A 20,954-nucleotide genomic window follows, 5' to 3' on the forward strand; every position below is an offset into this window, starting at 1 on the left:
TCCCTCCGATTGTATTTTTTCTGCCATGAGGGAGCCCAAGGCTATTGTGAGTGAGTACATGAAGAAGAGAGAAGTAGTAAGATGTCTATGTTCCTTCCACAACGAGCGGGGAGGTAGGGAGTGCACATGTGAATAAGCAGATACAATCATCAGAAATGCTATTAGGGTAAGTAATGCATGTCTTCTGATGCTTGTTAATCTGCTTAGAATCACATGCTGTGCATAGATTAGCGAGCAGAACCCTGAGTTGGATGTGGGTTATGAGAAGGAACAGTAGAGAAAAGATGTCTTAGTACTGCTTGTCCCACCTGAGAATCAGACATAGAATAAGTGTCTAGGCAATAGTGTTTTGTAAAGGTGTGTACAGAACTCCAGGTTGCCGTTATGCAAATGGACTCGAGGGGAACATTTGCAATGAATGCTATGGATGCCCTAGTGCCTCGATTGGAACATGCTCTAGGCTTGAAAGGCAGTTCTCTCTTAGCAAGAGTGTAACATAGTGTGATGCATTTGACAATCCACCTTGAGATAGCCGATTTAGAGACAGGATCCCCTTCTCTACCAGCTGCCACTGAAACGAAAAAAATGTTGTTTTCCTCAGTGGTTTAGTTCTTTCCAGATAGAACCTGACTGCCCTGCGCACATCCAGTGTGTGTAGGCTTCTTTCGGCCATGCTAGTGGAATTCTGAAAAAAGGTAGGTAGTTCAATCGATTGGTTCACATGGAACTTCGATATGAATTTAGGTGCAAATCTGGGGTGAGTGTGCAGAACTAGCTTATCCCTGTGGACTGTAACAAAGGGGTCTAGAACAGAAAGTGCCTGTTGTTTGCTAACCCTTCTAATAGAAGTGATAGCCACTAGGAAGGCCTTCTTATAAGTCAGGTCCTTTAGATTTGCTTTATGCATTGGCTCAAAGGGAGCTCCCATAAACCTGGGCAAAACCACATTTAGGTCCCACCCAGGAGCTGGGTGAGAAATAGGAGGAGAAATCCTGTTAACCCCTCCCATAAAGGCCTTGATCACCGGTATCTTCCACCACAACACCTTTTGTAGGGATGTGGTGTAGGCTGAAAGTGCAGCCAGATGAACCTTTAGGGAATTGAAGCCCAACCCAGTATCTAACAGATGGGTAAGGTACAGCACAATGTGTGTGGGTGAGCAATCAATGGGATTGACGCCCTTGGAATTACACCAGATGACAAAACGTTTCCATTTACTGGCATAGTAATAACGTGTGTTTGGTTTTCTAGCTTCCCTGAGTATGTCCATGCACCTCTGAGGGAGCTGTAGGTGTCCAAACTCGACTTCAGGAGCCAGGCTGCTAAGTACAGAGTTTGTGGGCATGGGTGTAGGGTCTCCCACCTGTCCTGAGACAACATGTTGTACGGGCAGGGAAGTTTTACTGGTGGGGAGAGGGACTTTTCCATCAGATGAGCGATCCAGGGTTGGTGGCCCACAACACACACACACAGGAGTCGTGGGGAAATGCGTAGACACATTTCCCTGACCATGTTATCCAGAGACCGTTCCCCTTGGAACGGTTCTGGGGGTACCTGGAGGCGTAGTCTTGGCATTGGACGTTCTCCTAAGTCGTGAACAGGTCAATCTCTGGGAAGCCCCATTCTGCGAAGACGTTGGACACTATGTCTTCGTGTAGACGCCATTCGTATTCTTCGGGCAGAGGAAAATCTCTGCTGAGCACGTCTGCCAGAAGATTGAGTTCCCCTGGAACATGCTGGGACAACAGAAACATCTCTTGTTTGAGAGCCCATATCCAAATGTTTTGGGACAGCTTGGATAGCCCTGGAGAGTGTGTGCCCCCCTGTTTGTTCAGGTAGTACATGGCTGTAGTGCTGTCCGTTAGAATCAGCACTGTCTTCCCTTGCAGTTGCATCTGAAAGGCCTTCAATGCCTTGAACACCGCTAATAGTTCCAGTAGATGTATGTGGTTGAACGCTACTTGAGGGGACCACACTCCATGTACTGTCTACTGAAGCCCCACCCTGTGGGCGATGCGTCTGTCGGGAGAGTGGCTTCCACTGCAGGGTTGGTGAAGGTCTTCCCCTTCAAGAGGTTCTCTCTTGACCACCACTGCAGAGAGAGAACGAGGGCTGGCGAGACAACTACCAGATCTTCCCATTGTCCGCTGGCCTGACACCACTGGCTGTTGAGCCACTCTTGCAAGGGATGCATGCGCAGCCGCGCGTGGGGTACCAAGTATATGCACAACGCCATCATTCCTAGCAAGCGCATAGCTTTGCGCACCGTCCCCTCCCAACTGGCGACATATTGAGGGATCTGGAAAAGCATGTTCTGAACCCTTTCGTTGGAGGGGGAAACAAGGCCATCTTTCGTCTGGGTTAGAGCCCCCAGAAATTGTTTTGTTTGACTGGGGACTAGACTGGACTTCTTCTCGTTGATAGAGGATCCCAGACTGAAGAGAAGGTCCACGTTTTTTTGGGTATTCAGAAAACATGTGTCGTACAAGTCCCCTGTTATGAGCCAGTCGTCGAGGTAAGGGTAAACCGGGACAGATAACCTGCGCAGGTGTGCTGCAGCTACTGCCAGGACCTTCGTAAACACCCTTGGTGCCAAGGCAATGCCGAAGAGGAGTACCTTGAATTGGTAATGCCTGTCCTCTATCATGAACCTTAGATATTTTCTGTGCGCTGGCAACAGTGAAATATGAAAGTATGCATCTTTCATGTCCAATGTTGCCATGTAGTCCCACTGTTTCAACAGTGGGATCACCTCCTGTAGCGTTACCATGCAAAACTTTTGAGGTTTTATGAACTTGTTCGCTGGGCGCAGGTCTAGAACAGGGCGCATGGTGAGGTCCTTTTTGGGTACAATGAAGTACACTGAATAAATACCCTTCTTTACCTGAAGAACAGGGATGGCCTCTATGGCGTCCTTTCCCAGCAGCGCTTCCACCTCTTTATTCAGGATCTCCAGATGGTCCGGTGAAAGGCGCCGTGAGTGTGGTGGTCTGAATAGTGGAGGTCGGGCGAATTCCACGCAGTACCCGTGGGCAACCGTCTTTATGATCCACTGGTCTGAAGTTATCCCCTCCCATGCTGTGAGGAAATATGTTAAGCACCGCCTGACCGGGGTGACATGGGAGGGGACCCGGATTTGATGGTCATTTCTGACCGGAGGCTGCGGCTCCTCTAGGACTGGGGCCTTTACCTCTGGCTTTGCCGCATCGCTGACCCCTTGAAGGGTAGTAAGCGGGCTCCCCAATGCTTGCCCGGTATTGAAATTTCCCGTGCCATAGTTGTTCTGGTTTGCACGGGACTGCCCTCGAAAGGACTGTCGAGAGTTACTTCCTATCTGGGGGGACGGTCTCTGAGTGAACTGCTGCAGGGAGTTAAGAGTTTCATGCTCTTTTTTGTCTGTTTCTAGGGCTTCATCGACCGCGTTTCCGAAGAGGTTAGCTTCTTCAATCAGCTTATTGATGAGCGAAGCCTGTGTTTCGGGCTTAAACGCTGAGGTGCGCAGCCAAGCGTGTCTTTTGAGTAAAGTTCCTTGGGCTAAGGACCTGCCTGCTGTTTCGGCCGTGTCCAGAGTGTTCTTTATCACATTCTGGTTCACCTGCCTTCCTTCAGCCACTATAGAGAGAAGTTTGGACTGGACAGGTTCTGGGACCTCCTGGAGGCCTTCCTGGAGTAGGTTCCACTAAGCGTCTGAATAACTCGCCAACAGCGTAGTATTATTTGCTATACGCGTGGTATATGTAGCAGCCGAGGTGACTTGCTTGCCCAATGCATACAATTCTCTTGGATTCCCTATCCGGAGGTGCTTCCCCATGGCAAGGGGTACTCCTGGCCGTTTCCGGGTGGTAGTCACTACCTGGGAATCGGGGGGTAGCATGCCCTTTAATGTATAGTGGGTCCGAAGGAGCTAGCCGAAATATCTTTTCAACTCTTGGGTTCAATGCCTGAGTTTGCACTGGTTATACAAGAGAGGGAGCCAACTTTCTCTTAATAGAATTAAGAAGGGGAATGGCCTGTCTAGAGGGAGGTTTCTCCTTAAGAATATCTTCTACAAAGTCTTGTTCAGGCACAGCCTCTTGTGTAGAGTTCTGAAAATGCTCAGCAGCCTTCATTAACTTGGTATTGAAGGCCATCTGGTCATCTACAGGTGAGGCCTGGTGAGCCAGGGTAGGCAGAGGGCAATCCAGGCACAAAACATCAGTGTCCTTTGATCTTGGTGTGGGAGCGTCCATGGGTCCATCTCCAACTGCTTGGTTTCTTCCCAATTGTCCGTGGCATCCGCCTGGTCTTCCTCATAATTCTGTAGTAAGGAAGTTTCTTCCTCTTCATTATAAATGTCTCTATAAGTGTCCATTTGGACAATGTCTTCATGCTGGGCGGGTACAGAAGGCTGATCTTCTTGTAGATGTGTTGATTGAAGACTAGGCTCTCCACGAGATCTTTTAGGGGAAGGATGCTCAGAAAAACGAATAATTCTTTCCAGGCGGTCCATGCACCCTTTAAATTTCTCCCTTGTCCATTTAGAGGACCCAGAGGGGCCTACGGGTGGAAAAACATTGTCTTCCGCCCTATGGCGTTGAAGATTGTCTCATAGGGCGTTAGAAAGAGGCTCTTGACTGTCCTCATAGTAATCATGAGAATCGGGATGCCATGGCGTATCTGCGGCTTGTCCCATGCTTTTTGGCGGAACGGGAATAAGCCCAACGGCCAAAGTAATTCTCTCGATGCTTTCTTCGATAATCACCGAATCCGCGGGAGACAAAGGTTCCGATGGACTAGCGTAGATTTATTAACTTCCGTGGCGTTAGAGGGCCTAGCGGTCGGTTTTTCGACTTGAGGGCTAGTTGTGATTTTTGGGCCTCCCGCGGCCTTCGGGACCGTTGTAGTGTCAGATTTCCGCGCTTCGACGTGTGCACCTGATTTAGGGGTAGCGCCCTTGTTTGATTTAAGATGCCCAGTCGCAAGACGCTGCTGCAGATGCGGGGAAGGCTTTGGATCTGTACGATCCGAGGAAACCGCCGACATTTTCGACGGTCCTGTTAGCGCTTGCACCTTTTTCGACGTACCCGTCGAAATGGGTGTAGGGATTTTGTGCTTAGTGAGATGCGATTGTATGCCCCTGTCGCCTGGTGTTGTCCCTGAAGCGAGACCAGAGTCAGGCCTTGAAGGGTCGGGGAAGGGTGTGTCCGCCTCAAGGTCTATCACATCTGCAACGGATGCTTGGTCATCAGAAGTCCCCCCGTCACTTTCGGCAGGTGTGGCGGTGGGGAAACGGGGCTCCACTCGCGACATACCGTACGCGGCCCACCGCTTTACTCAGCGCTCCTTAAGGGTCTTAGGCAGAAGGATTTTACACGCTGCACACCGCTTCTCGTTGTGATCTAAGGGCAGACAGGCGTTGCACGTACTGTGCTCGTCTTTCCAAGGATATCTGACCCTACACTTAGGGCACAATCTAAAAAGAGTCCTTTCCATAGCAAAAGGGGAAGATGATCAGACCCAAAGGGTAAAGAGGGGGAAAGAGGAAAGACATACCGAAAATATGGCCATCCCGACCCCAATCTCCCTACTGTAAAGGTCGGCCGGAGGGCCCGACCACGTGGAAGTTGCGGCCGCCGGTCCTAGGCACCGAAATCCACTGCCGTAGACAATTCTCCCGCCGTCTTCGGCGAAGTTGTTCTTGTCGAAGTGACTTAACAGGAAAACCGACAAGTCGGTTAAAGATAAACAATGTCTCTTATGCAAGAGCTCTGATATAGGGCGTCCAGTTATCTGGGCGGAAAAAAACAATCTGAGGAACCTCGGCACGTGAGGGATTTTGGGTAAACTACACATCACGAAAGGGATAGTGTTACAGACACGCCTACGCCGAAGTCCCCTTTCGGTCCCCGAAAGACAAGATGCAATACTCTGCGGTTACCACTGGATGTCGGACCGTATGCACAGCATGTGATTCTTATTATTAAACTTTTTATTTATTTGACTTGACGACGTACAGAACCAAACAAGACGCTCATGTCACAACAACAGTATACATCAATACATGAATACATGAATCACAATAAGGAGTTAATTTATGGTTGCATTAGGGTGCGACAGAGTGTTGAGTAGAGGGACGGTTGTAAAGTTTAGGAAGTGTTACTCCAGGGATGATAGCCGTACAAGGGGGGGGCAGTTCTGGGGGTTATCATTGTCCGAGTTCGAGGCAGCGGCGGCCATATAATTGCGGAATCTATGCCAGATGCCTCTCAGCCTAGAGTGAAGATGTTGCATTGCCCCCCCATGCCTCCTCGGTATCATGTGCCCATGTCACCGACTTGAGCCATTGTGCATACGTGGGCGCCCTAGGCTAAAGCCAGTTCATCAGGATGCATCGCACTGCCAACACCATACACAACCCAGCCAGTTTTTTGGAGTCCCGGCTCAGTTCAGGAAAATCGTGGAAGAGGCACCGCAATGGGGATGGGTCTATGGCGCAATCCAGTACATCAGACATTGTAGTGCATATTTCAGTCCAGAATTGTGTGATCTGCGGGCAGTTCCAAATCATGTGGATGTAGGGGGCGTGATCTGCACCGCACCTGGGGCAGCTGGAAGAGAGATCACTAAACATGTGGTGCAATCTGCTAGGGGTGTGATGATACCTGTGCAGCACTTTAAATTAGATAAGTTTAAACTGGGAGTTATAGGATACATTGTGAGTTCTGGCACACATGCGGGGCCAACGTTCATCAGTGATTTCTACTCCAAGGTCTTCTTCCCACCTGCATCTCAGTTTACTAAAGGAGGGAGCAGCGCTAGTCTGTAATAAGGTACAGAGTCTAGATACCTTGCCTCTAAAGCGGTCAAAGCTACACAATTCCTCAATTATGGGCTCATCTGGTGGTATTGTGGGGAATTTGGGGTATCTGGCTTTGAGATTCCTCCGAAGGGAAGAGTATTGTAGCCACAAAGAGCGTTTCCACTTAAGGGAGGTTTTGAGATCGGCCCATTCAAGGAAATTGCCCTGTTCGTAAATATCCCGGTGTACCAGAAAGCCCGCGTCAGCCCAGCGGGACACTATGGATTGCAGAATATAGGGGACATCGGGAAAAAAGTTCCAGAGTGGGAGGTCACCGTGAAAGGGGCAAGGTATTGGAATCATCTTCCAGATCTTAGTTAAGGCCAAGGACGTACTGGCAACGGGGTAGGCCGAGTCTGGATCCGCAGTGATCGGTTTAAGTATAAGGGACCCGATTTCCCGTTCACTAACCGTGCGGTTTTCCAGCCGGACATGTGGAGGGGGGTCAGTGGTGTTAAACCAGTAGGAGGCAAATTGTGCCTGAGCCACCAACCAATATCTGGTGAAATCAGGTGCGTTAAACCCACCCAGTTCCTTAGGAGTGGTCAGTGTGGTCAGCTTGAGTCGGACCGCGCCGGAATGCCATAGGAAAGTATTAGTTATACGCCACAGCGAGCGGAAGAAATCATCTCCCGGCCACAGGGGAACATTCGTAAAATGATAGAGAAGCTGGGGTAGTACCACCATTTTGAGTATGGCTATCCGACCTGCTAAAGAAATAGGGAGTCTGGTCCAACTCTTTGTTTTAGAGTCCAATCATGTCAAGTAATTGCAATAATTGTCTTCACGAAGTCTTGCAGTGTGCCGAGAAACCACCGCACCTAGGTAAGTTGGATTGGACCAAGTGAAGCCGCACAGGTCAGAGGGGGGAGCGTGGTATCTGTGAGCGGGAAAATCATAGATTTAGAGCAGTTTACTTTTAGGCTCGATATGTGTCCGAAATGGACCACATCCTCCAGGATTGGGGCTAAATTGAGTTCTGGGGAGCGAATGTATAGAAGGGCATCATCGGCATACAGTGAAACATTATCGGCTTGACCAGTAGTGCAAAGCCCTCTGTGGGAGTGTGTCTGACGCAACATGTCGGCAAAGGGTTCTATTGCTACGGCAAATATCAGTGGTGAAAAGGGGCAGCCCTGTCGTGTTCCCCTAGCTATCTGGAAGGGGGGGAGCACGTATCTTCGGTGCGAACCTTGGCTGATGGGCTAGTGTAAAGCAATTTAACCCAGGTGCAGAAATTGGGGCCAAACTTGCATTTCTCGAAGACTCGCCATAAATATTCCCATGAAACCGAGTCAAATGCCTTCTGCATGTCAAGGGTAGCCGCCACTGCCTGCACCTCCGGACTGATCCTGCTAATCACATTGAAATGTCTTCTTAGGTTCAGGTCAGTGGATCTACCAGGGACAAACCTGGCCTGGTCAGGGTGGATAATGTGAGGCATAAACGAGGACAGTCGGATAGCCAGTACTTTAGCATATATTTTAACATCACTGTTTATTAGTGACAGAGGGCGGTATGAGCCACATTGGGCAGGGTTTTTTCCGGGTTTAAGAAGAACCGTTATCATTGCCTCGCGCAGGGAGGGTGGGAGTATCCCTTTCTCACATGCCTCCTCCAATAGAGCCAATAGACCAGGAGTGATTTGAAATGTTTATACAGGTCAATGGGGAGCCCATCTGGACCAGGGGCTTTACCCGATGCCAGTGAGTCAATGGCTTCAGAGATTTCTTCTGGTGTAAACGGTGTCTCCAGGGACGCACTGGCGCCAGCGGAGAGGGCCGAGAGAGGGAGGTTGTCCAGATAGGCGTCTATCTCGGGCAACGGTGGGCCAGCAACTTTAGAGTACAGCGAGGTGTAGAATGAAAGGAATTCCAAGTTGATGTCCTGAGGGGACGTAGCTAGTGTCCCGTCCGGCCGCTCTATCGCCGGTATGTTGGGAGCTCCGAATTCTCTATGAATCAACATGGCGAGCAGTCGCCCTGGTCGTTCACCCTCGCCATACTTTCTAACTGCATGTGGGCTGTCTAGGAATTTAACTTTGCGCTCCGCCAGGGTGCGGAATGTATCCAGTTCCGATACCAGTAGGGTCAACGTTTCAGAGGCGTGATCAAGGCTATATTGGGTTTCGAGAGCAGCTAGGGTCGATTCACTACTGGCGATCTCTTCGTGGATTCTCTTCAAGATACCACATTGTTTGGAGATGGCAATACCCCTAATTTATACTTTGAATTATTCCCAGAGGGTGGTCTGAGCTGCAACAGAGTTAGTATTGATCTCAAAGAAGTCCTCAATGGAGGACGCGAGTTCAGTTGCTAAGGTTTGGTCGAGTAGAGTGTGGGGTCTCATTCTCCACTGTCTCATTTTGTTATAGTCGGGGGCCCCAGATGAGGGACACCGTCAACGGTGAGTGATCAGATAAAGTTCTAGGGAGGATCTATAGACGGGATATGCACCTGATCAGTATGTCAGATACAAGCCACCTATCTATCCTGGAGTGTGAATTGTGCACTGTGGAATAATAGGAGTATGTACGGGAGTCAGGGTGCATGAGTCGCCAGGCATCTACGATTGCCAAACGAGGGAATGTAGTTAGAATTGCGTGGGCCGCCTTGGACAGTTGGCGTGGTCTAGAGCCCGATCTGTCTAGATTAACATCAAGAATAGTATTAAAATCGCCACCCCATATGATCGGGACCAGGGGGTAGCTTTCCACCACTGACGCCAGATGTAGGTAGAAATCGGGGTCGCCGATGTTGGGACCGTATATATTTAAGATAATTATCTCTTGATTTTGTAATTTACCATGGATCAGCACATATCTGCCCTGCGGGTCTATTAATGATTGGGCACATGAAAACTTTAGGCTTTTGTGTATCAAAGTTAGGACCCCCCTACTTTGGGTGGAGTAGTTGGTAAAATATCGGTGGGGACCCCATTGTTTAGCGAACTTTTCACACTGTTCTGACCGGGCATGAGTCTCTTGCAAACAAAGGACCTTGATGTCATGGCGTTCCGCATATAACTGTATCTGCCTCATCTTTTTATGGTTACCCAGGCCTCTAATGTTCCAGCTCATGAATGAGAGGTCACTATCAGCCATAGGTGCGGATGTGCCGGTTACCACAGCCGGCCCAACGGGGGCAGGCATGATATGCCGTCCGCAGACTTGTGTAATATTACTGTAGCGTGCACAGCATCTTCTGTGGTCGTCAAGTCTTTTTGAACATAACTCCCATTTCCCCCCTCCCCCAACCGGAGGAATGATAACCCAATAGAACCCTAATAACAATAAATCCTTTGGCATCAGCGCCTGGGGGGTCTGTTGGCTGGCCTGGCGATGACGTCCCGGACCGGGGGTTTGTAAGGAGATTTGCAGTACTAGAGTCTTGCTTGGCGAATGGTGGATTTAACTGGGTAAACAAAGGATCATCGTCAAAGGGTGAGCAGAATGGAGTCGCCGATGCGTTCCATGTGATATGGCTTCTATTATGTATAAGCGCCATCGTCTTGCGTGTCTAGACGTAGGTTTGGCGTAAGGTGGTCGCGTTGCATAGAGCCTGTGATGTTGGTTACATATCAGCCTTGGAAGTGCTCATCGACAAATTTCGAGGCTTCTTCCGGGATCGTGAAGAAAAATGTTTGGTTGGAGTGTTCCACTCTCAGCTTGGCGGGGAAATGCATGCAGTATTTGACTCAGTGATCTCGGAGCCTTTTCTTCACTGCCATGAAGATTTTGCGTTCCTGCTGCACTGATACCGAAAAATCCGGATAAAGGTGGATCTTTGCTGCCCCCAGCCGCAACTCCCCTTTTAGTCTTGCTGCTCTCAGCAGCGCATCCCGGTCACGGAAATTTAAGATCCTGGCAATGATAGGGTGCGGGGGGGCACCAGGCTTAGGTTTCGCAGTCAGGAAGCGGTGGGCTCTTTCCACCGCGAAAGTCCTCCATGGGTCCGTTAATATTGTCTTCAGGCACGCCGATGATGCGTAGGTTATTGTGTCATGAGCGGGACTCCAAGTCATCGTTCTTTTTTTCCACCGCCAGCATGCGAGTGGAAAATAAGGAGACTGTGGTTCTTAAGGAGCCGAGATCATCCTCTGCAGCCCCCATTCTTGTTTCGACTTCCGACACCCGGCCATCTTCTTTTTCCATAAGCGCCTTTATGGATGAGATAGTGCCGTTCATGTCATCCAGCTTGGTGTGGAGAGTGGTGAACCCCTCTCGGATATATTCTAACATTTTTTGTGAGTCATTGGGGGCCATTGGGGCTGACGTTGTGGGGGGACTCCTCTGGTGAGTCGGCTGGTGATTTGGCAGGGGTCTTGGCAAACATATTCAGGGAGCTTTGTTTTTTGCGTGCACCCGCTCTCTTAGTCATGGTGTTGGAAAGGGATGGGCCCTTGGTGTGTGGGCTAGTGCAAGTAGTTCAGGTGTGTAGTCCACTGACCACCAGACCAACTGGTAGTGCGCTGCACAGTAAGCACCTAGAGCAGTCACGCGGCACCGGAGTCTCACTCTAGTAGCCGATTTCAAGCTATGCCAAAAACGTGGCAGTGGGGTCCACTTCCACGCAGTACTCGTCTCCGTGTGGCTTCGACACTGCGGGGGGGCGGGGATGGCGCATTGAATGTCCTAGTGCCCAGTCAGCACCCAGTCAGCACTCCGTCGCTCCCACGTCGGATTGGCGAGATCGTCCTCATGAAGCGCAGGGTCGCAGCAGAGCAGTTATGAGTGGGAGCTTGGGCTAGTTGTAGGGGTGTCCCCCGGTAAATGCAGACATGTGGTGGTCTGCTAATCGCGCAGGGTGTAGGGTGCTGAGTTCAGCAGGCTAGTGACCTATTAGGCGTCCAGCCTGCAGTAGGTGCAGGGGTTGGTTGCCAGCAGCAGGTCAATCAGGTGATCCGGAATCGTGATGGAGTGTGAGCCTGTAGTATTGCTTTAAGTGTTGTTGGGGAACAATGACGCTGCAGCCCATGAATGTAAAGTCATTATATGAAGAGTTCGGGCAGCAGCATGAGGTGTGGCCCACCACGGGCCAATTCGGTGTTATAGTGTCCTGCGCGCCTGTGACACTGCCTCTAGTATTGGTAGGAAGCAATGGCAGGTCCAACGTAGGTGTTCTTCCCCACGGGCGGCAGCTCGTGAGCCGGTCATGCAGGTGGGGGCTTCCCTACCTTGAGTTCGGTGGAGGGGTGGACCCCCCTCAAGAGTTCCTCCAGTGCAGGGCAGTGCCCACCAAGCCCCGGGCCTCAGGTCGCCCGTGGAGCCGGCCGACAGGGGTCGGGTGGTCCACCCCGTATTCAGGAGAGCGGACGGCGCCGGATAGATGAGGCCAGGAGGGGTCCAGCAGGATCTGATGGGGCTGGGGGAGCACAGCCACAGCCGCGCCGGTGGAGGGAGCGTGGGTGGGCCCGGCTACACGGCAGCATCCATGGAGAGCAGCCGGAAGAGCACGGCCCACCCTCCCCTGCAGGCCTCAGGATCCCCGGCGTCCGCACGACCCGGAATCCGCCCACCGCAGTCGCGTGAGGCGGGATGGCAATGCGTCTCCGGCCGGGTCCAGCCACCACCCTAGGAACTCTGTAACGGCTCCTCTCCGGGAGGCGCCGTTTGCACAATAGGGTCTGTGGGCTCCCAGCAAGCGATACACCAGTTTGCAGCAGAAATCGCAGCGGTATCGGGTAAACCATGCAGCATAGGATTATCCCCGTCTCGGAGCGACGTGCTCAGGCTGCCATCCTAGTCGAGTGCAACAGCGCCCCCCCAGCATGTGTTTCTAAGCAGATTAACAAGCATCAGAAATTGAATTTTCTTACATATTGGTTCACCTTCCTCGAAGTCTTGGGGTAAAAAAAGAATCCACACGGTAAGAAGTTGCCTCTCTGAGGGCCAGAGGGAACCATATTCAGTACTCATATCCCTTGATCTGGCGAGGACAGCTGCATCTGTTTGCCTCAAGGTGTTTTTGTCTCTCCCCAACTCCTAGGGCTCGCCTCTGCCACATGAGACCTGGAACCGAGCACTGCATCCTTCTGGCTTCCCGGCATAGCTATTGCCCCTTCAGGAACTTCTGTTTGACACTTTGGCAATGTAGCGGGAGTCTGGTTAGTAACTTTCTTCTGGCACGGAGATCTCTAGCGGCCTATCCTGCTACACTTTAATTGAACCACAACCTGTGGCTGTCCAGTCATTTGGTCGACAGACAAATGGTCGACGCAATTTGGTCGAAAGACAAATGGTCGAATTTTTTTTTATTCATATATATATTTTTCAGGTTTTCGTTTAGGAAAAAAAAGGGGGTCGGGGGGGTCCCCCAAAAAAAAAAAAAGTGAAAATACAAAAAAAAAATTTCGACCATTTGTCTTTCGACCAAATTGCGTCGACCATTTGTCCTGTCAACCATTTATTTTCGACTAAATGACCTGTAACCCAACCTGTGTCGTCTGCTTCATTACTTTCAAGACTTGAGGGTGTCCCTCCGACCCAAGCTGGGCTCACTGGTCCAGGGCCAGGGTCGTCTTTTGCTGCATTTAGCCAACAGGATGACAACTGCCTCGATCCCTGCTGCTGTGCCATGGACAGTTAGAAAGCTCCTCAACAGTATGACTCCAACTTGGTTTCTTCAATGGGATCTGCTTATTCACCTATGGGCATTGGCTCCATCCTTCAGTGGCAATAGGGCACTGTGCTGATCTTGCCCCTACAGAACCAAACTGAGACCATGCAGGTGATGTTGCTACTCACGTCTGCAATTTTGTCTGCAGGAGTGGCAAGTGTAACTATATTTGTTTGTTTGTTTTATTTATTTATATAGCGCTCCAGACCCAGAGGTAAAAGGGCGCTTCAGTAAACGGTTACAGGATACATTATATACATTTTACACGTTATACATTTATACAGTTTGTAAGTAATAAGCACAGTTAAGGTATAAGGCAATATCATCGAAACATAAGAGAGATAAAAGATGTTAAGTGTTAGTTTTTATTCAGTAACCAACTAATAACCTGTTTTCTGAATGATAGAAAGGTATCGATGGATTTGATGTTCAGTGGTAAGGTGTTCCAAAGTTGAGAGGCGAGGACAGTGAAACTGGATCCTTCAGCTCTTTTTAAGGTGAATCTGGGCACCGTTAGGCATAAGGTGTTAGTGGATCTATTGATTCTGACAGCAGATTTCAGAGTGAATTTGTTAGTGAGATACAGAGGGGCTAGGTGGTTCAAGGCTTTGTATGTGAGACAGATGGTTTTTAGGTCGATTTTTTGTTGTATCGATTGCCATTTGCACAATTTTCTAATGGTAGAGATGTGCTCTCGCCTGGGAATGTTTAATGCCGCTCGTAGCGCGTTATTTTGGAGTACCTGTGGTTTATTAATTATAGATTGGTTTGCGCCTAGGTATAGACTGTTACAGTAGTCCAGTTTGGACTGTATAAGAGCCCTGGCCAATGTGAGGTAACTATTAGAGGACAAGAAAGGTCTACAAGCCCTAATCAGCTTACCTGTGTAGGCAGTGGCTGAGGCAGTCATGTTAATTTGTTTAGTGAGGTTAGTGTTAGCATCAAGATAAAAGCCAAGGGTTTTCACACTTTTAACAATGGGAATGGTATTTCCATCGATGATGATGCTATTATAGTTGGGGCTGAGTTTCAACAGGTTATTGGGTGAACCAACAAGGAGAAGTTCGGTTTTCTCATCATTCAGGCAGAGGCCATGTGTGGCCATCCATGCCTGAATGATGGTGAAGATTTTGTTAATCCGGATGACGTCAGCGTTAAAGTTACCTGAAAGGGTAAGGAGTATCTGGGTGTCAGCTGCAAAATTGGTGTAAGTGACACCCAGATGGTCCAGTTCTTCGAAGAGTGGCTTTGTAAATATATTGTACAAAGCAGGCGAAACACATGAGCCTTGTTGGACACCACATGTGATAGGGATAGGGTCAGCTGCTGCTACGGGTGAGAAGACTCTCATGGTTCTATTAGCAAGGAAGGACTGTATCAACATGAGAGCAGAGGAGGAGAAGTGAGCTGCTGATGATAGGTGGTTGCAGATGATTTTGTGGTCCACCAAGTCGAAGGCTGCTGAGACGTCTAGAATGGCGGCGTTGCCTTTATCTTTAAGTTCATCAATCTACTAGCATTCTTCTTTTAAGCCTCCTCACTGCTCTGCTATCCTATATGGGGTTCTTGATTGTGAAGTCCCGTGCACAGACCTCAAACATAACTACACCGGCCCATCTCACTATTCAATTTCTATGGACAGATGTGCGGAGTGCACATCCGCATGCATTCTTACATTTTATTTGTGACAATTATTTAGATTCTTGACAGTGAACACCACTGTTACATCACTTTTTCATGGTCACTTTCTTTCAAAGGTCTAGACACAGCAGTCTGTGTTCTGTATATAAAGTTGATTTTAAAAGCAGTAGATTTTGTTGGTTTTATGAGCACAGAATTATGCCATTCTATACATCTCTTTCTCTATGGACACTTTCTTCCAAACTTATACTTGGTAGCAAGGCTTTATTGTTCCCCATGTGCTCCGTGTAAGTATCTGTATACATTCAGGATTTAGGTCTGTAAAACCATACATTTCAGAACAATATATATTTTTTCATCCACAAGCTTACCTGCTATCACCTCCATATTAACATTCCACTCCTCAGCTTTCTTTTTAACATACTGAAAAAGAAAAAGCATATTATGTAAGTTGGTACAAGTAGGATCGATTCCACAGAAAAGGGATACTCTCTGCTCCTACCGTATAAATGAGAAACCTCTCTGTAATTTTAGTGTCTACTTCTTGGTCTAAGTTAGGTGCTGCACAGATATTTTTAACAATTCAGATATCTGGTAGTTATCAAACAACACTACCCAGGGTACAGTCTTGGCTCATAAAGTGTCACAAAGTGTGGTGTGAAAGGTTTTGTGTTCCATTTGAAAAATGGGTTATGAATGTGATACTGGGGTCTTCTGGTGGGGTGAACGGGGGTTGGGGGTGTCATATCAAACCAGAGGATGATGGGCCTTGTGCTATGAGGAGGATCCTCTGGGCACCATCCCTTAATCCCTTTCCTATGCTACGGGACAGTCACAGAAGTTCCAACTAGCCAGACCCAAATCATCAGAGAAAGAAAAACACTCACCAGAGATTCAATTTAGCAACAAAGAAACATAAAATACCCTCTTACTGTTGTATAGGCCCCAAAGTAATCAGAACCCACAAAGGACCAAAGAGGTTTTTTCTGCAACGTGCATCCTCACAAGTTATACAATTGTATCAATAATTCTTCAGACATAAGTGATATGTCACAAAAGCATCATCTCTCAACAACATTCTCACTTAAGAATGTAGCAAGGTTACATTTTCAAGCAACTCACGCCTTACTTTTCAGATGCAAAAGGTTCTGAAGCATTTTTTAAACATTCACCAGCTCTATACTCTCACACTGAACAGGCAGAGAGACTGTGTGACCCTCAAACAGTATTTTCCAGCAAAAAGTGTGTGGGTGGGGGCACAATGAATCCCAAGAAGGTGTCCAGGGTGAATAAATGCTTTGCCCCTAAACACCTGAGCAGGCACAGGTGAAAATGCTAGAGGCAGTCAATCTCAGCCCCACACCAATGCCACAGAGGTGCAGACCCTCACAATCAGCTGTGAAGGCATCATGAAGTAGACAGAGACAACAGGTTCAAGATTGGTTCTCAAACGTTTTATTAACTGGCAGGATGGCACAAGGCCTAGCTTGCCCTATGCTAAGGTGGGATTTCCCTACCTAAAGAAACCTAAGGATAGTCTTTGTCAGGAAGTCCAAATCAAATGTCTGTCTGTGCCCAAACCCTATACCTGCCCTCACAACTAAATGTATACAATGAATAGGGATGTCAGCATCAAAATGAATAGTGTTCAAAATAAAATTCAGAGCTTCTTCCAGCTCTTAGCTTGTAATCAGCTTCCCCAAGTTCAAAACAGTTCACAAGGTACCAGGGTTCCCTTACACAAGGGTTGAAATCTTCCAGCTTTTCAAAACACAATTCCGTAGAACACTTCCCAGCTCTTCTGACATCAGTACCTTTCACTGGCTCACATAGGCAGTTATTTTCTTGACTTCAAAATCATATTAGAGGTTGTTGCAAATCACAAGCTTCTTTATGGACACTTTCATTGGCTTTTCCATACAGGGGGCACTCGGTCTAGGCGTAGTTGTCGAACCAAACGGTCCACCCATTACAGGTCACGCAACCGATACCCCTTCTTGACTGCTTTCTATCAACAATTGGCCACTGCTCTCTTTTGACAGTGAAGCTTGGTTCTTTCACCAGTGTCACACTCTTCCGACACTGTACCGTGGCTTGGTTGGCCACCATGCACTTTGTTACACTTTTCTGTATTCTTCTGGCTCTTGCCAATACAGGTTTCCTCTTAACCTGCATTTCCTACTCCCTCCTTTCCTCTCCCTCTCCCTCGCTCGCTCTGGTCGCCCACTCTGGGCCCTCTTCCGGCGCCTTACTGTGAGGCTAAGAACCTTGGTGTCATCTTCGACTCCACCCTCTCCGTCTCTCCTCACATCTCTGATGTCTCTAAGAAGTCAAACTATCAGCTGCACCTCCTTCAAGGTATTCTTCCTTTTTCTCACTTTCCCCCAGAAGCTCACTGTCTCCAGATCTCTGGTCCTCTTTAGGCTGGACTATTGCAACAGCCTCTTTCTAAATCTTCCTGCCTCTACTCTTTGACCTTTACAACTTATCCAGGACACGTCTGCAAGACTTCTCTTTGGCCTCAAGCCCAGGGATCGTATCTCTCCAGCTCTGAAAACTCTTCACTGGCTCCCCGTGGCTGCAAGGATCAACTTTAAGACTGCATCGTCCACAAGGCTTTCAGGGAACTGGGACTGCTGTACCTCCCCACTTCCCTGCACTTGCGTGATCTGAATGACACAAAGCCTAGTAAGATCATTATTTTTTTCCTCCCTTTGTTTCCCCCTCCCTGTTTTGTCACGCCTAGAAACACTTGTGTACAGGCACGTTATAAATGCCACACATCATGTCTTTTAGCTTTAGTCAATATTTGGTTTCCCATCTCATACCCTTCTTAGTATTCTCTTGACTTTGCCAATACTTGTGTCTAAGATATTCCATGGTATCTGCTACATGCACCGTCTTTCTTTCACTCCACTCACAAGTGCTCAAAACGTGCTTTTACTCTGCGCAGCATTCAAAAGGGCTTATAATGACTTTCAGTTTGTTCGGTATTCAAAAGTACTTGTTTCACACTGTTTCCAAAGGCTCTTGCCAATGTTTGTTTCACACAGTTTCCAATGTTAGCATTATTTTCAACACCTTTGAGAGAATGGGTTAAACCAGTCATAACTATAACTCAATTGTGCTGATATTAAGTATCTGCTTAAATCTGGTACCCCTAAATATCTACACAATTTGCTTGTCATTAAAGTATGTAGTGATATTTAGGGCATACCTCCACCTGAATTTTATGTTGAAACCTTTGAATGATAGATTGTGGGATTCAAATAGGAAGCAAGAAAAATAAAGATGGCAGCGGAGGGACAATATCCATCTAATATTCCTGTATTCCTACTCGGCAGTTACGCTCAGGGGAATAGAATTTCTGCGGTCAAAATATGTGAGCAAAGGAGACCGTAGATTTTGGGTCTTTGGTCCCAGACTATGGAATAAGATCCCAGGACACATCAAAGAGGCCAAGACACTTATGATATTCCGTAAGGCCCTAAAAACCCATTTGTTTTGCTGAGACTTCCCACGGGAAATAGTGACAGGGGCAATTTACCTACTATACTGGAGAAAGACATTCCAATATTCAGTTACCATCTGCGCCTAAACACGATTCAGTTCGTCCGGTGCGCGATACAAATGACTCAAAACTTAACACCAGTTATTCAGCCTAACCGAGTGATTTAAAGTGCTTTTCCACAGAATAAATGTTTAGTTATACTTACTGTGGCGAATCCCAAAATGTCATCACTTCTCCCTGAGGGAGAGCCTCTTCCCATGAGGCCAGGGTGGGGAGGCCGCTACCAGATAGTCCCCTGCGGATGGTACTAGGCAGAAGGATCTCGTGGGATGGGACCTCCCCTCTGGGGACAAGGAAGAACATCTTGGCAGAACGCGGTATACCCACCCTCCATCCATGCCCTACAAACACCCTCAGTCCTTCGACCCCCCTCTTCTAACACACACCCCCCATTGTGAGATTAGGCCCATCTACTTCTGTAACATCTGTGACGTTAATATAATCAAAGGAGCTGGGATGAAGAAGATCCTTGAGAGCCCTAAAGGTTTGCCTGACCGAAGTACAGGGACGAGGTGGCCTCTAGGAGGAATAAGGACTGACATGACAGCCCCTATTGCAGGTGTGGACGTTGCGCCAGGGTGGAGCCTACAGAATAAAGAGGAAACCAAAGAAGGACTTCCGGTCTTCTTTAGTCCGTAACAAACCCCAGAGTTTTGAGTCGTGTCCAGAGAAGAACCAGGCAGAGGGTTGGACGCAGGCGAGCAGCCGTGGAAGCACCGAGGAGGTCACGCAGGAAGCACCCTCCCCGCCAGTCCTGAAGAACAGTCTGGTAGCATGGCTGCAAGAAGCTGGAAGCAAAGAAGCAGACCGCAGACCCCGAGCAGCTGACAAACCAACAGAGAAGGAATGCTGGTGCCGCCGTAAGGATGCCCGATCCCAAGAAGAATTGGAGAGCAACCCGACCCAAGTGGCAGGTACGGGGAAGCTCGTGAGGTCTTGGAGGAATGCAGGGCAGATGGCAAAAGGGCTCTGCATTAGAGGGATGCTTCCTCATCCCAGTGGCATCACAGAAACCACTGACCACCAGAGAGGGGTCTGTGACCCTAACCAAGAAGCGAGGCATCCCCCTTGCATCAGTAGTTGGTGAGAGAGTGAGCCAAGGAAGCTGAACCAAAGAGTAAGAGAAACAGGGTTCTGGAACCCAAACCAGGAAGCGAGGCATCTTCCTCTTGGTCCCACTTGGCAGGAGAGTGAACCATGAGGGCCAAACCAAACAGAGAAAGAAGCCAGGGTCAGGGACCTGAAATCAGAAAACAGCGCAGTCGGGGCACTGTTACGCGCAACGAAGATGGTGGCTCTTCTGTAGAGCTCCAACAACTTGAGGCTCTTAGAGGTGGATGCTGACTTCGGATAGTCATTACTTCGGTCCTGGATATAGCTTTTGGAGTCAGTAGAGGTGTGATTCGCCCAAAGGCCATCATACGGCAGTCGCCGCTGGATCCCACAGCAGGACTAGGGACACTGTGAGAGCAGTACACTGTGGTACTTGAGAACTTCGTTGCCATCCCCGCCAGCGATCCCCTCGCCTCAACTACAGAGCTTGCCTGAAGCCTCTTTGTGATCCAGCCGTGAGAGCACCCTGTTGCAGTGACTGCCGGCTGCCGAGACAGAGCGAGGCAGAGTGCAGCTTTGGTGACGGTGAAGCTGGCCCGCTGGCAGCGGGTCAGGCCTCTTCTGCACCTCCTCCTGCCGCCCGCTCCTCTCAGACCAATTGATCCTCCAACACTGCGCAGGACGCGCGAGCAGTGCTCCGGGCCTTACCTGACCCCTGATTGAGTCCATTCTGCTCCCTAGACACCCCTGATGAGGGCTGCGCCAAAAACTCTGCCTAACCTGTGGCAGCTACACCACCACCTGTTGGGCTCCTTGGTGCGGTGCACAGGAGGCATGCTACACACCCTCTTTCGCTCCCGACTGCCATAATGCAACCTGACCTCTCTTTACTGCCTCCACTCCTGGAATATGCACCTACTCACCAAGACACAGCTTAATCTACAACAACTCATCAGGTAGCCTCATGGTGGTGTACCCTGCTGGTGTGCCTCTCTGTAGCCCAGTTTCCCTTAGTGACATCTGCACTGCCGACAGTCGTTGGAGCCCAGAAGATGCTGGACGCCGTCTCTTAGGATAGCCCCACCGGTGCAACCCCCGGGTCGAGTCAGTGGATACTGTAAGTCACTCCCCCTGGCGAACATTGCCCCTGGCAGTTTTGACGATGCTGGCGCAACATCACTTTAGGGAGCTTGGGAGGCAGTATGGGGTACCATGCTCCGCATTGGGGCGTCAC

The 20,954-nt window shown here is 49.1% G+C and overlaps 1 protein-coding gene across 2 annotated transcripts in view; it reads right to left on the reverse strand.

The window, feature by feature from the left end:
• The window catches only part of METTL5 (methyltransferase 5, N6-adenosine), a 500,731-nt gene that overhangs the window by 138,931 nt on the left and 340,846 nt on the right, over positions 1–20,954 (reverse strand). For both annotated transcript variants that reach the window (XM_069616174.1, XM_069616175.1), the window contains one exon: positions 15,468–15,519. In XM_069616174.1, the coding sequence (XP_069472275.1) occupies positions 15,468–15,519 (52 nt within the window). The remainder of the gene's footprint in view (positions 1–15,467; positions 15,520–20,954) is intronic.

Source organism: Ambystoma mexicanum, chromosome 9, assembly GCF_040938575.1.
Source record: "Ambystoma mexicanum isolate Mex_15411 chromosome 9, UKY_AmexF1_1, whole genome shotgun sequence".
Taxonomy (NCBI): domain Eukaryota; kingdom Metazoa; phylum Chordata; class Amphibia; order Caudata; family Ambystomatidae; genus Ambystoma; species Ambystoma mexicanum.